This window comes from Dreissena polymorpha, chromosome 16, assembly GCF_020536995.1.
Source record: "Dreissena polymorpha isolate Duluth1 chromosome 16, UMN_Dpol_1.0, whole genome shotgun sequence".
NCBI classification, from domain to species: domain Eukaryota; kingdom Metazoa; phylum Mollusca; class Bivalvia; order Myida; family Dreissenidae; genus Dreissena; species Dreissena polymorpha.
The window spans coordinates 48,163,149-48,181,788 of record NC_068370.1 but is presented as its reverse complement, the minus strand read 5'-3'; the positions used below and the strand labels follow the sequence as shown (position 1 = coordinate 48,181,788).

Here is an 18,640-nt window from a genome sequence, read left to right as displayed (position 1 = left end):
CTAGTGAGCTAGTTCCTGGACACGCCTGACCCAGATCCAAACTTAACCTTGATAGTGTTAAGATAAACATTATGATCAAGTTTCATAAAGCTTTAGTCAAACAGTTTACACAAAAATGGTAGAATGTTTTTAACCTGTTCATCTACTTTCTAAATGCAAATAACTCAGATTCAAATCATGGCTAATTAAGATTGAGTCACATGAGAATAACATATTTAGCTGCATCTTGGTCGAAAAAGATGTATTTGTTACTTGTTTCCCAAACATTTGGTATGAAAATTTTCATGTATAACTCAAAATAAATAAGCAAAATGTTAAAGCTGAAAGGAAATAAAATACAACCATTAATATTTAGATTGACATCTGCTACTTTCATATAACATAATTTAAGGAGGGGTTTATTTGATAAGTTCATGTTTAGTTAACGATATTTGACCTCAGTCTCAATAGTAACTAATTATATCAATATAAAATCAACCAGAAATATGTCCCTATGACACGAATGACGCGAATGTCTCCACTTAATGTCACTGAACACATTAATGAGTGTTTTGTGGCAGACATAATGTGAACAGTCAACACAGCTCGTGTGTACAAAAGTATTTGCAACTGCTACACATAAGGCCTTTGCCACTATTGTTGACAGTGACCTTTTAGCTAGCACTCTGACCTTAACAATACATATCACTATTATAAGGAGTATGCACAAACCTTACTTGTCCGATGTTACCTTGAAGCGAGCAACATGTTTTTTGCATGCTACAAGTCCTCTTGATATTTAATCATTTGGCCAATTATTTTAAAATCGCAAAGTCATGCATGTCAAAGTTATGGCTTGGACACGAGCATGCATTTACAGTTGTAAATGCAAAAGAAGCCCACTGCGACATTTACCTTGAAGCAAGCGTCAAGGTTGTTGCATGTGACATGTCTATTTATGAAAATCATTTTTGCGAATTTACTTTGAAATTCCATGAAGAATGACCAAGTAATTGACCGGACGCAAACATTTTTTTTGACTACAGCCATGGGGAATCTGCACTAACTCAAAATATCACCTTTGGATTACCAACATGGCTTTTGCATGCGGCATTTTGTCATGATATGATAACCCTTTGTGCAAATATATTTAGAAATTCCATCATGCAAACAAAATTTATGAGCTGGTCATTAACATCTACGAGTACATCCACTACATTCAATATAATAGATATGCAAAAACTACAAGTATCCACTGTGACCTTGATCTTGTAATGAGCAACATGGTTTTGAAAGCGACATGTCGTCTTGATACGATAATAATTGGGCAAATTGTAATTGAAATCTTATAATGCACACAAAAGTTATGCGCTGAATACGAAATGACAGACAAACACTATATGATCTTCCGCAATTTAATAAACAATGGCGGGGGCATAAAAACCTCTCAATATATATTGAGTGGTCTTCTAACATAATTATTGTTTTAGCATAATAAATAATTGATATGAATTATGTTGACAATACCTTTTTTTGTGATTCTTCATATCAGTTTTAACATACTAATCTCAGCGCCGTTTTGAGACAAATAACATAAATGCATTCTTATTACTTAATTGATTTAACATAAAAATATTGTCTCAATCAATCTAAGAACTGTGAATAAAATTCTCACATTGGTTAATTCCATCCTGGAGGGTTTTCGCCACTGCCAAGCACACGCTATTACTGCCACTAAATGACTCTTCACAGCGTTTCAAAACAAAATCCTTTTGCTGTTTCACGTAAACAACCGTCAAGACTGTAGAGTCTTTATTCTTCACATCCTCTTTTGTTTTGACTGCCACCAGGTCCCGACGACGTACAGAAAATGTACCTGATTGAATATAAAGATTGCATTGAACATAAATTACATTAAATGGACACCAACACATTCTTAGACTAACGTCAGAGAATAAAGCGTATTCTTAAAACTGTAATACATCTATTCAAACTCTAAAGTTCAATTTCTTGGGTCTTTGTGTATTATCTTAAGTATTAATTCTAAAAATGGATTGGTGAATAAGACCGTGTTGTGCTCTTTGTAAAGGTTTTTGTAATAACTGCTCTTTAAAGACGTCAACAAATACACATTTGAGATCTGCTTCTCAACAACCAATTAATTAAGGATTGTACCTTAATTATACTTAGTGTAAAGAAACAATAATGATATTAAACTAAAAGTATAACTTTGATGGTTAAACAAGAGATGAAGATACGAAAAAAAAGTGGTTATTTCAAACTTTGTACACTTCCATAAGTCAGCGATTTTGTTTTTGACCGATTGTGGAAAAAAGTTGTACCGCTCCGAAATGGGTAAAAATAAGCACAAAGCCCCTGAAAAACTTGCCGAACCAATGGGTCAAAATGTTCATAATTATAACTTGCTTAATACTACTACATGCAGCATAGGGGGATATTCTTCATTCAAGTGACAAGTTAGATATATGCCTGTATTTGTATAGTAAATTTGATCACATACAGCATTTTTAACACTAGGTATAAATCCGCAGGTCTTGTTAGATAGTGCTTGTTTGTTCCTCAAGTTGCATCCCTTTGTTAACTGTATTTAAGTTAGGTCGGTAAATGAGGGAAAGACCCCCGATAATATTGAAAAACTTCAGGTCTTACCCTTTTTCCATTACGCATGTATGGACCAATGTAAATATGTATACAATATCATTATTTGGAAATAAAATTTGTTTAAAGTAAAGTAAATAAGGTGTTTGTACATCATGTATTTGGTTACGTTTTATTTTTATCCTATTCAAAATTGCACTGCTCAAGACTGTACTATGTTCGGGTTTCTTCCATTAGCAATAAGGCATCTTTCAATTTTTTTCACAGGCAGTTGGTTTGGACGAACTGTGTGCGCATATTATGCAGCGCGATCTTAAAACTAACTTCAGAGGGGACTTCAAGCAGTTTATGTCAGCTTACAAACAGCAAAACATATGTTAGTATTTCTAAAGACAGTAACAAAACTTTCTATTAAATCAATGTGAATGTTTTGCATTGTTCCTCGATATTTCGTATTCAGACACAATGTTTGCTCGATGTAACACCATACTTGTTGAGACAAATATCCATGTGATCAATGGCGAAATATATTAGAACAAAACCACCCTTAAATAAAGACAAGTAAAAACAATGCCACCGGTACGCAGTCTTTCCGCTTTCATGTTTGAACTGCAATAACGGTTTATGAACGGCGCTTAGACTATCTGGCTACACTCTGTATTCTAAAAAACTCATAACATACACTAAACTAAAAAGAATTCATTTGAATTTCAAAAAAGTTTCAACATACAGACTTTTTTGTATTGTGTTTTTTGTAGGAATGCTTATACATTTCATTACTATATCATGCAAGGCAGGTCTGTGTCCTAAAAAATAATTAGTACGAAGCTGTTCAGTTAGCTTTTACCATTTTTCTTCTGGTCTTTAATTGTCCACGACAGTTCAGTTTGTGTCACTGTCAACTCACAGTCCTTCTGCTTCACCTAAAGAAAAAAAAAATGTACAGGGTAACTAACAAAAGGGGTGCAAGGATGTGGACAGCCAGACCAGTCTGATAACATTCTGTAATGTGATAAGCGAATTCAGTGATTTTCTACATCCAAGGAATGCTTACGTCTAATGCTGTTTTCTAGAGGTTGAAATATATTTTTTTCATTTCCTTCAAAATGTTAAAATTCTGAAACAAATTACAATGTATATATTTTGTGTTGACGTGGGGACAAGAAACTAGCATGATACAATAGCCATTTATTTCAGTCGAAGTCTGTCCGTACCTTAAGTTTCACCACTTCTGAATCAACAGATGACTCCCGTGTCGTGTTTATGCTTGAGCCACCTTCAGCCATATGTCATATATGCAGGGCTCTACAAAAAACGGAGAGTGTGTGTTTTGGTTGGCTGCTCTGTGACAGTTGTTGGGCTTCTTTTTCAGATTCTCTAAATTTTGTTTAAAAGATTCAATTTTACAGTATTGGATCTGAAAATATTCAAAATATGGAATTGAATATTGATTTTAACAGCAATATGTAAAATTGATAATATATTGTTTTTTAGTGCGTGTCCCTGTAAATTTTACCTTTATCTCCAAATCAAGAGGGGTCTCCTTCCCATATGCTTATCATTACACTACTAATTATTATTCCTTTGCTGTAGGTTGAATGTTAAGACGCAAAACGATCTTTGAAGAAAACATGTTTTATTTATTAGACTCTGTGATAATGACCGTTTATCTGTTAACCAATTTTATAAATGCAAGATAATATTGACATAACTATCACAAATAACATGTTAGACATGTTATAACTAGTCTATTCACGGCCGTTAATCACGCGCGCCACCTCTTTTTGAGATGCAATAATTAATGAGCCAATGCAACTTCCGAGGTGGCGCTCAGGCCCGGATGTTTTGAAATGTCATGGACAATTTAACAGAATGATTAGGTTTTATATCTTTTTTCAACATAATTCGCATTATTTTTAAAATCGGACAATGTAGTGCGATTCAGGGAAGATTGATTCGTCCAAAAAAGTACATTTTAAAATGTGAGAACCTTTATAAGATTTGGCATGGTGGATTTTTAAAAAGCATTTCGGTGAGTTTTTCCTGTGTGACGAGAAAATGTCCACCCAATTAAATCGCTAACGGCATCAAACGATTGAATACAACTTACATTACATGCTGCATGCACAGAAATATTGGCTTCTTGCCGACGTAGTAGATAATTTTGCATTTTTCCAAAAGAGATGGAGCCAATGCTTATGAGATGGCGCTAATGATAGGGGGTGGCGCCAATGCAGGATGTTTCAATTAACAGTCTCGCAATGACATTATCACATGACGTAGATTTAATAGATTATGTTATTTGTTATATTAAACTTATTTTTCAACTTTCATACGAAGTCTCAAATTTTTACAGAACATAAACACAATCTTTAATAAATAAGATGTAGTTTTTTAAATATATAAGTGATCAACTCAATTGAGAAGTCACCAACATGAATAAAACATATGGTACGATGTATATCGAAAATTTGTAATACTCAATCAAACCATTTACTAAATGTTCCACATTGACAAAATAATTCATCGACATCAATGTTTGTATACAGTATGGTAATTCACGTAGTAAGTATAAGATAACACTTCTTCTTGAAACTATGATTTGTGGCCGTTAATCCAAATGCTTAATTTACTAAAAGGCCAAGGTCAACGAATCTTAAATAGGCTCATTTATGTTGTTTTTCCCACTATCAACTCCAAAAAAAAAAGAAAATAGCTCGGTCTTTTTCCCTTAACATTTTTGTATAATACATGTTAAATGTTGTAATCTTACAAATACGAACGTTTAAATCCATCAATATATTATTAGAAAACTACTTTTTTCTTATTGAAAACGCACGCGACTCAAATGTGCTGAAGTAGACAACTTACAAAAAATAATGTAAGTCCTGTAAAAATAATAGAAACCATAACATAAAATATTATACTTTAACATGTGCATTGGCGCTACCTCCTAATCTGAGCGCCACCTCATTGGCATTGGCTCCATCTCTTTTTGAAAAATTCAAATTTATCTATTAGATCGGCTAGAAGCCGATGTTTTTGTGAACGCATGCACTTGTACAGGTTCAAAGCAATCGTTTTATGTAATTAGCGAGTTAATTTGCAAGGGATTTGCTCGTCACACAGGCAAAATACATCGATCTGCTTTTACGAATTCTAGCATGCCACAACTTATAAAGGTCCTCACATTTCCAAATGGGTTGTGAAAGTATGTTTCTGTACATTTTTAGATGAATTTATAATCGCTGAATCGCACTACATTGGACGATTTTTTTTTAATATTGCAAAATGTGTTAAAAAACATATTAAACATAATCACCCTGTAAAAGTATCCGTTAAATTTCAAAACATCCGGGCCTGAGCGCCACCTCGGAAGATGCATTGAATCATTTATTAATGCATCTCAAAAAAGAGGTGGCTCGCGTGATTAACGGCCGTGCTATTGTTTAAGTAAGATATGTTGATAAATCACGTACTTGTTGAAAATATTATGAACAGTTAAACATTTAGATTCTAACCAGAACATTCTGCGCCTAAAGCGTCTCATTTATAAGACTACCGCGGCGGGAGGTACACGTTCTTTCGTATCTTAGTTGGTTTGTTTGGATTGATAGCTATGATGACCTACTTGCACATTCCCAATGCACGTTAACCCGATCTATGAGGTAAACCATAAATGAAAATACGGAACGAATAAACGTGTGCAAGCAAAATGGAATAGCACACGTGATTAAAAGTTACCGAGCACTACTTGCATTCTCTCTGTAACAAATAAGAGACAAAATCAAATTCCCAATTATACTGTAGAGGATGGATACGTTAGCGATTGGATGCAACCGCAATTTTATTTCTCAGTTGCAGACAAACCAAGAGAAATAGAAATACTGGAAAACATGACTCATCAAGAGCGGTGTTTCGGATCAGTTCAATGTTTACTAGATCACATGAAAATATGCACCATTCATACCGTAGGGACATATTTTTAAGCATTTTTGTGTTGTTTTTTTCAATTGTTGAATTACAGCAATACTGAATTATGATGATAAACATAACAACTTTTTGGTCGAATTGAGAAATAAAAACAATAAAAGCATATATAAATATAACAAATATGACAATCAGAAATCAAATAACCATAGAGCATGCAGGTGATGTGAAATTATCCAATTAATATTAGGAGTTTATATATATTTATGTAACAATTTTGCTATTTCACAACCCAAAACCATATTTTGCGGAAAGAAAGTACGCATCATCATCCATTAAACAAACACCAATTTACAGTACCTTTCGCTTTTTGTTGCAAATTGACCAATTATCTCGAGTCTGGTTTCCTAAAATATCTCAGAATAAAAGAAAGTGCACTTAGAAAATTGAAAACTGTAAAAATGACACAAAGTGGTAACATGTTAGCTTGACATTTCATAATAACACTTATAAAGGAATAATTAAAGACGAAGAAGGCATTTTAATTTTAGAAATCAACAAATATGGTATGTGTAATTTATGTTTGTGATCTAAAACGATCCATAATCTGAAAGCCCTTAAATGCCTGTAAGCAGTCATTAAAAACTGCCATTTGAATCAGGAGCATAGAGAATCAAAACAAGATAGGCATTCAAATAATATCAAATAAGGTCTATGAAATTTATTAAAAAATAATGAAGTATCACTTAATTGGTCTAATATAAGAGCAGGATTTTATGGTGTCATGAAGAAAGCAATGTAACGAAGAGATGCAATTAGCCTTGGAAGGGATATATACAACTGCTACTACTGTTATATCGCGGTTCGCCGGCTCTGCAGATCCCGATCGCAATATATCCGACAGTCGATAAAACGGTTCAGGTCATTCACAAAAAACAGGAGTCAATGAACCCTTGATTGAAATTTGAGGAGTCAATTTGAAAATGCTTGGATCAATTTTGAATTGCAGAAATAGGTGTACTGAATTGTGTTTTTTGCAATAGTTTGGCAATATTCAAAAAGAATTTCCTAGTTTAAATCTAAACGAAAGATGATACAATTTTGCAAATAAATAAACAGTCCTGGTGAATTTCATGTAAATCCTTCTGACTGATTTAACCATGCAAACATTTGACCTCATAGAATATCAGTCTTCTACGGAATCCGGATTGTGCCATCTATAATCTCACCCTTCTTTCATCAAGGGCGACACTCGACACGTGAAACGAGACATGCTATTTTGCGCGACACATCAAGCGACACACGATATTTTGGGCGATACACAGAGCGACGCGCAAGAATGTACCACGAAATATCGCCCTTGCGTAGGTAGCCCAAAAGGTGATATATCGTGGTAAATATCACGAGTCACTTCGTGTATCGCGCAAAATATCGTGTGTTGGTTCGTGTATCGCGCAAAATATCGTGTGTCGATTTGAGCATTGCGCAAAATATCGTGTCTCGCGTACAAAGGCCGACACACGAAACACGAAGGGGAACACAATCGATACACGATATTTTATTATTCAAATATCGCCCATATTATCCGAATCTCGTGAATTGTAGTCTAATATCAGACCTTGACACACGACTCACAAAGCAATACTCGATATTTTGCACGATATAGGAAGCGACACGCGATATTTGTACTGTTCAAATATCGCTGTAATAATATCGCATTATCCCTTACTTTCATAGTATCGACCCTTCTCATATTATCTTGCTTTTAACGAAAAACCTTCAAGAAATGCGGGGAAAAAAATGTGTTTTTTTTCAATTTTTAGCAGTTGTAATTTATTTGATATGGTTATCCATGACTATTACTATTATTCTCACGATTTCCGGTGTTCATTGGAAAGTAGGTCGCGTTTATTCCAGGGTGATGCTATGATTTTTTAATTATGTAACACACACGTAGTTTGTTGATGGATTAATAGTAGCTTTATCAAATGTGTCATATGCCGCTTATTTTTCAATAAAATATAAAAATATTTTGAAAACAAAATTAGCAAGAGTTTTGTTTTTCCATTAAGATAATATTTTTAGAACAAGCACGTGCGCATAGTAACAAATCTTAACAACCAATCAGACAGGCCGATACTATGAGACAAGGTGTACATGAAACAGATTACTAAAGTAAGCTAAGTCTAGCCAGTATTGTGTCAAATCATTGCCGATTTGAATGTAGTTTTCATTGTTATGTTTAAGAATACACATTAAGTTATATATTGACATACAACACATGCCTGTTTTGTATTCGTTCACTTCCAAAGTTCGAATGTTTTCATTAAGAGGACTGATACTACGGAAAGACATGCTATTAGTTAAAGGCTATTTAAAGCCTGAACATCTTGAAGTTGGAACAGCCAATCAAACCATGCCTCAAGAAAGACCTTACTTTCAAGATGGCGGTTCGACACTATCAACACATTCGTTTATGTTGATGCTTAAAGACGTTAAATATTTGAAAAAGCACAAAATTTAAAAACGAAATGATCTCAAAAAAGTAGGGCCACGCCCATTCCGTCTGAAAAATACAACAGAAATATTTGTCGGCAAATAATTTTTTCATAAAGATCCTTTTGTGGGTGTGATGCAAATAATTACAAAAAAAAGAAAGTTTCAACACAGATTTACCTATTGCAAGCAGAAAGCTACAGAACGTCAATTCTCTATTGTTTACATAGGACTTTTTACTATGTATTTACAGTGTACTCGCACCGTTCATTTAAGCGGAACGTCGAATCATGGCTAAGTAAAATAATCTACCGGTATTTTTAGGCTACATACCACCCTTTTATAACAACCAATGCCAAATGGCCATAGAGAAGTTAAGAAATCGTTGTGCAAATGAGCACCACTTTGAGTGTTTAAATAATAGCGATATTAAAATTGAGTGTTTGTACAATTCAGGTATGATGCGCATGGCAACTAGACTTTTTAGGCTATTGTGAAAAAGTATAGCCTTGTGTGTTTCAGGTTAGCGACCATCATCACCGTAATAACCATGTCATCATAGGCAAATACTAGCTAGAGATACAAATATTGTATAAAATGTACTAAAGAGATATATTTTTACGAGGTATACTAGTGAGTTCGAAAAAAGTGATAAAATGAAATACATTCTTGAATTAGCGCGCCGGTAAAACAAGCAAGCTTTGTGTTGTTCTTTTGTACAGGCGCATGTTAAGCGTAATGCTTCGACATGTCTTAACAATATGGCAACAAATACCCTATTAATCATATCGAGGCGCTTTTAGCACAAAATAAATCTAATTTATTTATCAATTATGTGACTTTGATCTCAAATGTTTATGTGTAATATCCTAGGCATAAACATAACCCTCGAAACCGAACGAACGATATAACGAAAATTTGGGAAGGTGTGTTCTATCTGCTTAAAAAAATAGTGAATATTTAAAAAAAAATAGAATGAATATAGGCACATACAAGAATATATAATTATATTGTATTGACAAAGGCGAATACTAAAATCGGTTGATATGTTTGTTAAAATATTTTTAAAAAAGAAGACAAGATTAACAATAATAAGCCATGCTATTAATGCAAATATATACTTCGCATCGGCCGGACATCAACAACTAAAATAGTTATCGTTTTTCACTTTCGTATTGCAACACATGCGATGATTTGTTATAATGTATCATTTGTAACGATTTGCAATGTGAACGACCTTACAATATGCTAAAATTTAGTTTAGTAACGACGTTGAATATTAAATTGTCGTGAACAGGTTATGATTGAGGTATGTCTTAAAATGTAACAGCAAGTTCCGATCTTCTGTGGAATTGTATAATTTTCTTAAGTGCCTCTGTCTACAAAAAAAACAAAGTAAAATATTGACAGTATACAATCATTTTAGAACCAGAACAAGGAATTGTATACATGTTTATCTCCTCAATATGCGAAAATGTTTATTTAAATAAAGCATAAGTATAAAAGAACACACCAAAGGGACTAAATAAAGAAAAGTCTAGCTGTTCAAAGGAAAATAAAGATACAAAAACCCATCATTCTATAATTATAGTAATAAAGCTTTAAACTAGAACACATACTTGCTGTTAAAAATCTACTCCACTTTTCTACCCGATGCAGTCATTTTCGTGTATAAAGAAATAATATAAACGCAATTAAAAAATAATTTCGAAGTTTTCAACAATGAAGTTTTTTTTATTCATCATAATAAAGAAAAAAATCAAGACTGTCTAATTTTATCCTTTGATTTGTAAAACGGCGGTTTATTTGCTTTTTAAACAGCAATACTAATCATGATTGCACGAGGAATCACGAATCAAAAGCCTGGAATTCTCTTAAGGGACAGTCGAAAATAATAAGATACATGAAAATATATGGGCACAATACAACTTTCGCGGCATACATATTCATAAATAGCGAAATTTTCTTTTGAAAATTTATTTCTTCTGTTCTAAGATTAAAGTATACACAGAAACATTACATAAACGCTTATAAACCAGTTCCATTCTTTACACAGCTGTGTACTCGCACAGGACTTAGAAAATGTCGTGAAATTATAATTACCACAAATTGCAATCAAGGGAAAAACTAATGGGCCAATGATGAACTTAAAAAAAACTTATAATTATACTAATACATAAATGACAGCTACTGTTCAGTAATATTGTTTTCGTTCTGCATAAAGATAATTTTAAAAGTTGCACAAAAGCTTTGAATATAAGCACATTTGGAAAAAGCAATTATTGGACAAAATTTTACTATTTATGATATGTTTTATCTAGTCAACATCAGAACAATAATTCTCCGGGAATACTGTTATTTAAGATTTCTTTGTCACATTTCTATTTCACTCGCCAACTTAAAATTCAGTCTAGACGTTATTTATTTTCATTTAAACTAATTTTATGTAACCATCAAAACCGAAGGTATTTAAGTACATAAACAATCAAGTAGGAGATTTCCAGGAATTGTATTGAAATTAACAAATATCATATAAACTTATATTTTAATTGAGCACAATGACACAACATTGATATTTAAAAAATAAAGAAAGTCGTCCTAATTTGCATTAAATCACATGTGTATGTTTTTTTTTAAATCATTTTGACTAATCTTGATCAAAGCAGTTAAAGCAGTTACACTAGATTCATGTACATGCATTATATGATAAATAAACAATAAACACTTCAATGTTATTCGGTTATTATATCGAGGCATGAACGCAAGAACAATTCAATAATGTTTAGTAATCTAATTATTAAGTTACAATAAAAAAATCATCTTACGTATTGTTTGATGTATGATGAATTAATATAAAGTCTAACAACTACCACGCATATAAAAATATGAGATACTACATATGTATGTTCAAGAACACAGGCTCACATGAATATACAAATATAAAGAAAGTTAGTACTTCTCACAAGTCAAGTCAATTTTATTGGCAAATACATGTGTACATAGCCAAAAGGAAAACATAAATGTACATGTAATGACGGTGTAGAAAAAAAGACATAAATACTACAATTGTTGAGATGAAAAGTATGGTATATCATGGTTATGAATTAATACTAAAACGAAAAGACGGGATACAATCAGATAATAACTATGTTTTTTCTTTTCTTACTTTAAACGTTGCGTAAAAAACCAATAAAAACAACAACAACAACCTCATTGAATTAGCGAACCACAGCTAACATGTTTGCATTAAAAATACATATGGAGAAAAATATAGCAAAATACAAAGAGAGAATGTGGGAAGAAAGAAACAAAAACATCTTTGACGTCTGTTGTTTCCACATCTTTGCAGCCTACCGTGAGCGATTATGTGAAAATATGACCTTGTATTAATCTTTCAAATCAGTTATAGCTCGTTATACACACGAGCTTTGAATGCTGTAATTTGTGTTCCCCTCCTTTCAATCGCCTATTCGAAACGAAATCATAGACGATATCAGGGGAAATAATTACTAACATGAGCATACATGTACATACACAGGCTAAGCACAAGTGAGAAACACTGAAAGACATGTATGTACAAACTGTTTAGAGCTATGCACATTTTTGTCTTGAAAATACAATATATATACACATATATGTAACATTTCCAACACGTTGCTATAATTAAAGAATCTAATACTTGCAATATACGATAACTTAAACAAGGACTGTAAGCAGTTATGCACTAAAAGAAAAATGACAACATTATAATTATAAACAACAAATTAACACAATGCTAACTTATCCAACTGGCAGTTCATACAATCGTCAAAAAATAAAGCCGACAATCTTTTAAATGAACATTGGAATTTGAAAAATGAAAGTTGAACATTTCTTTAGATGAAACTAATCCCTACTAGCTCTTAAATCGAAGGCTAATCTGGTAAATTTAGCAAGGTTTTTGGTCGTCTTTCTTTTAAAAGAGGACAATAATTGTTTGAACTTAAACGTGGAAGGCCACCGAAGGAAATATTTTGGAAAATACGCTTTTCACAGACCTCTATACAATGAACAGATAAGCAGAAAATGATATTCGTTTTCAATAACTCCCATATTGCATCTAGTACATATTCTTTCATTACTAGGGATATTTCTAAACCTGCCTTCTTCAATTAAGAATCGTTGCGCCGAACACCGTAGTCTTGTTAAACAAATTCTATCTCTCTCATTTACTGCAATGTATTAATATTTATCAAATTCAAGATTTGATTTAAAAATGCGATAACTGTCAAGCTTAGGCAGACTATCGATGTCATTTAGCCATTTTTGTAAAGGTACGTCCCGATATGCTGAAATATACAGTTAACATCCATAATTGATAAATTATCCTTATGATACATATTAGTTAGTCCTAAATCTTGAAGCATTCTTTAACATTATTTCTCCAGTTAGTTATATGCATGTTAACATTATCAAAATTTAGCAAAAACCTACTTAGTAGGGAATCATGATTCTGTTTTATTCTATACCAGAACTTTATTATACGCATTTTCCTTATTGTGTCTAGAGGGAAGCGACCAAGTTCTCCATAAACTGCCGCGGAAGTAGTTTGTGGCCTCACAGATAATAGCTGCTTAAGAAATTTAAGATGAACTTTCTCAATGTCGGGAAAGGGATGAAATTCCCACACCTCGGTACCGTAAGTCAAAATTGGCAAAATAATTGTATCAAAAAGACGTAATTTATCAACAATGCTAGTGATTTTAGAAAAAAGAGTATTAAGTGCGAACATTGCTCTAGATGCTTGTTTGGACAAATCTTCCTGAGCTTAAAAAAATACAGTTAGAAGACAATGTAACACCAAGGTAAGTAACCTTGTTTACAACTTCAAGTTTATAATCATTATATTTAATATCGATATTTATAATTCGGTTACTTCTATTAAAAACCATGACTACAGTTTTGCTGGTACTCACAGAAATGCCCTATTCAGTGCAATAATCATGTAATTAATCTAATAGCCGCTAAAGTCCTTCTGCAGAATAAAAGAACAACGCTGTGTCATCAGCAAATAACAACATGAACAACTTAACGTTATCAAAATACACACAATCTATGGCATCATGATACAAATAATTGTAAATATCGTTTACGAAAAGTATAAATAATAGCGGAGACAAAGGTTTGCCCTGTTTAACACCAGTATAAGTATCAAATAAATCTGATAGATGATATGCCGAATTGTAAATTGTGCTGTTATGTAAGTGATTTGCACCATATGCATTTTTGTGATGCATCGGAACTATTTCCTTCCCTGTTCGTCTTGACACACGTCTTAACACAGCTATAGATTGATTGGATCATTGTAACAAATTTGGATGATACGTTGTTCAGCAAAAGTTTATACAAAATGCCATTTCTGTAAACAAGATCAAATGCCTTCTTAAAATCTACAAAGGCACAACACAGCTGGCGCTTTTCTTGATACACTTCCCGGTTTATCAAAGAATTCAATACAAAAATGCAGTCTGTTGTATACTTTTTATTCCGGAAACCGAATTGACACTCACTGAGAACATTATTATTTTCCAGCCATTTTCGTAATCTACTGTCCAGCATGAGTGAGACAATTTTCGAAAATATACTTGTAAGGATTATCCCCCTGTAGTTGTTTACATCATTCTTATCCCCCTTTTTAGAAACCGGAACTTTGATGCCCAAAGACCATGACTATGGATAAGAGCTTGTGGAATAAATGTAATGAAATAATGAACATAATAAAGGAGAAAATATTTCCTTACATTCGATAAACATTTCAGGAATAAGTTGGTCGAATCCTCCACGTTTTCCCCTCTTTAGGTCCCCTCTTGCTTTCTTAACTTCATCGATTGTAGAATACCCACTGATAAAAACAATCTTGTTACATGAATTAAACAATATATGAATATACATTTAACCTTCGAACTATTCTTCAATGAATATTCTTATTTAAGTACACGCAACATACTTTAAAGCAAACATAAACAAAAAATTTGCAGTATTCGTAAATATTATGAATGCATAATATAAAACCTCTGGACGTTAACAAAGCTGTACGGTTGTCCATCGAACGATTAGTATAAAATAATTTTTTAGTCCGTCTATAACTCTTGCGCGCAGCCTCGCATTGGCCGTCAAACCATGGACTTTTATATTTACGCACGGGTTTATTACCATATGTATCAAATTCATAGCCATACAACAATTTGGCAAAGTTGTCACACCTATATCGACATTCGTATTACCACAGGTAATGTCATTTACAATATTTTCAAATTATTGTAAATTAGTTTGCATTATTTGAATATACGCGTCACGCTTATCATTATCGTTACACCAACTTTCTGATTGATACATTTTCGCTTCCATTAAACAAGTTATTAATATTAAAATTTAAGGATATATGGATTGGCGCATGCGGAGAAAATAAAAACAATTCATGCACTTCGAAATTACTAATAAAGGGAAACACAAGAAAAAATATTCATAATAGAATACCCACTGATAAAAATAATCGTGTTACATGAATTAAACACTATATGATTATACATTTAAACTGCGAACATGTTATTCAATGAATATTCTTATATAAGTACACGCAACATACTTTAAAGCAAACATAAACATAAATTGTAATGTATTCGTAAATATTATGAATGCATAAGATAAAACCCCGACACGAAATAAAGTTTGTATTAGAACTAACACAGACATTTGTCCGTCTGTCTGTCGGTCCATCTATATGTCCGTTAGTCCGTCTGTTCAAACAAGGGTTGTCAATTGCCGTTGTTCTCAACTTTTCCATTTATAACATTGCAACAATTGGTCCATATAATTATTTGCATCCTACATTAAAGGTGCCTTTTCACAGATGTTGGCATGCATTGAAATTTGTCATTTAATGTTTTATATTGATAAATGTTAACATTGGATTTAAAACTAAAAAACTCCAGTAAAAACATAAGAATCAAATTAAAGAAAGAAAAAACAATCTCAACTGGGCTCAAACCACAGACCCTGGAGTAAAAGTTTATCGCATAGACCACTCAGACATCCGTGCTCATACAATGCGTAATTTGTATTTTATACTTTATATAAGCAATCATCGTAGTATCACAAACTATAACACAAACAGAACTGTCAAAATTATTAAATCGTTTCGCGTTGCAACGCTTTATAATTTTCAGGTTTTTAAATCGTTAAAAGATACATATGATGGAGCGTGGCAAATGTTCAGTATAACGGTTTCCTCACAATTTTCATAACTACAACACACATTTGCGAATCTGAAACAATTTTCTTTAATTTTGTCACTTTAGAAAACACGAAAAGACCCCTTCAAATATTACAACAGTTATGCTTCTATTTAGGTATTATATAACATAATTGCTGCTATTTCTCATATAACTTTTCTCAGAAAACACGGTTCTTTTATGTTGTACTTTTTATGTTAGATTGTGAAGTAATCTTATACCAAGTTTCCTAAAATAATTCCGCTTGAGTTAAATAAGTAAATACAACTGCTCTTAATGTCTGTTACGCAGCATACAAGTATTTCAACTGTGTCTGTAGTTCTTCAAGTTTTTTAATAACTGTATCCCTCCACATATTGCCTCGGGTTGCCAGTCGTATTGTACAGTCTGCAGTTGTCTGAAAAACATTCGACATACACCAATGAATTAGTGTTGGAAGTATCTAGTAACATTGGTTAAGATCAGATTGTTTAGAAAATAGTTCCTTGCCATAAATAAATAAATACATGCATTGAAAACATGTATCTTCTGCTGAAACAGCAGTAGGGCCACTTTGTTTATAATAACATATATGTAACAACGATATGGAAGAATAATACGCACACGCTGATAGTTACTCGCAAAACACGTTTTCCGGTTACTCAAACTAGACTGATAAATTTATATTCTAGAACGTAATATTGTGATTTTCGTAATATTTACTTTGCTTTCATATAAAATTATCGAGTGTTTTTGCCCGCTTTGTATTACTATCTATTAATCTAATAGACCTATTCTAGTGCTAAAAAACAAACATAATTTCTATGGTTTTACGCATAATTAACCATAACAGACCTTAAACGGTCAATGCAAAGCGGGACATCGGAAACCCCATTCTTCTTATTTAAGTATGACATCGTTATATACCTCACTTTATATACTGTTGCAGTTAATAGCAATACAAATAGTTAGAACCAGCAGTTATTGAGAGGATGCTTTTGCAATTGAAAATCGTCAATGTTTAAGCCACAAACGTGTTGAAATTTCTAAGCATTACCTATGGTCAGTTATGAGCTTCTTTAAAGCTTTATTTTACGAACTTATCACGTTGCATTTTAAACAACACATGCTGTAATATTTTGTTTTCATACATTACTTAGAATGCTTGTATTTTAACGCAATACTAACGGTTAGCGATACAATTTTGGACGAAGTAACATTTTATTGTAATCAAAATGTTTTCAAACATCACCAAATACTTTAAATATCACATACTTTAACACTAAGTATATGAACAGGTGGGATAGTTTGTCAAACATCCGCGCACACCATTGACGCCATTGTCAAAATATAAAAGAAAATGATAAGACCTTTCATTATGCATATAATACTTAGACAAAAAAATAAAATCCTTACAGCTATGCAAGGATTTTCTTGTGATGGCAGTGTTTACCACTAGTAGCCGTGGTGAGGTTATCGCTGCAAGGAGTTTGATTTTTGGCATCAAATTCTTTTCAAACAATGCAAAACACACTTCAATGAGTAGCTACTGTTAGAGCCAAAGCACTTGAAGAGGTTACACTTCTGAAAAAGAACAGCCCTATCGGTCGTATAACACCAAGGGTACCCTTTTCGGACACATCCCGGCAGTAGTTGTGCGCCACAGACAAGCTGCTGTCCTCAATCCAGTAGCGAATCCATATATGTGGATGGGGATCCTGGCTATCCCAGCGCTGGCATACTCTATTTCCGTTAGTCACCGAAACGTTTCCCGTGTATTGCCAGATTTCCGAAGTGTTGTAGCAGTACCGCGTCGGTAATTCTAAACATTAAATATAAATGCAATAATTAAACTCTATAGTCGCCACAGTAGTGACGAACACATCTGAAATATTTACTTTATAGATATGTTAATTGTTAGGATATCATAAACTAAGAGGTTCAAAGTACATCGCTGGTTTTATCTTAACTTAAAACGAAATTCTTTTTAATTTTCACTTTAACGATACAGATGTTATCACGAACGAGACATATCAAAAACTGTTTGCAAACTGTACTTGTCAAAATCATTGTGGAATCTCAACTCGTTGTGTTTAATACCACATGGCCAATATGACTTAAACAAACAATAATAAAAATAGACAAAATAATTGATTTTTGTTTTCCATAAAAATTCTAAAAATGCATGCTGACGGGCATAGTTTGATCACACTTACCAGAATGTTAAGAAATCCACCACAACTTCTTTGTGTGCACATAATGGCACACTCATAGTTGTTTTTCGTGTGTAGCTCGTCAATGGTCGACCCGATGTCCTTCTCATAAAGACGGGCAGGCAGGTCTCCTTTCGTAAATGTGAATGTTCG

At 32.9% G+C, this 18,640-nt stretch overlaps 1 protein-coding gene across 7 annotated transcripts in view; it reads right to left on the bottom strand.

Annotated features, from left to right (window-relative positions):
• The window catches only part of LOC127861579 (ceramide kinase-like), a 35,112-nt gene extending 25,784 nt beyond the window's left edge, over positions 1-9,328 (bottom strand). For 5 of the 7 annotated variants that reach the window (XR_008040274.1, XM_052400184.1, XM_052400188.1 and 2 more), the window contains exons 1-4: positions 9,205-9,328; positions 3,813-3,903; positions 3,446-3,521; positions 1,655-1,855 (exon numbers count right to left, since the gene is read on the bottom strand). Coding sequence is in view for 6 of the 7 variants with exons in the window: in XM_052400184.1 (XP_052256144.1) it covers positions 1,655-1,855; positions 3,446-3,521; positions 3,813-3,884 (349 nt within the window). In the remaining variant the exon portion in view is untranslated. Of the gene's footprint in view, positions 1-1,654; positions 1,856-3,445; positions 3,522-3,812; positions 3,904-4,114; positions 4,198-6,888; positions 6,945-9,204 lie in introns of those variants that run through there. The other 2 variants (XM_052400186.1, XM_052400187.1) reach the window with 2 other exon arrangements.
• Between the last annotated feature and the right edge of the window lie 9,312 nt (positions 9,329-18,640).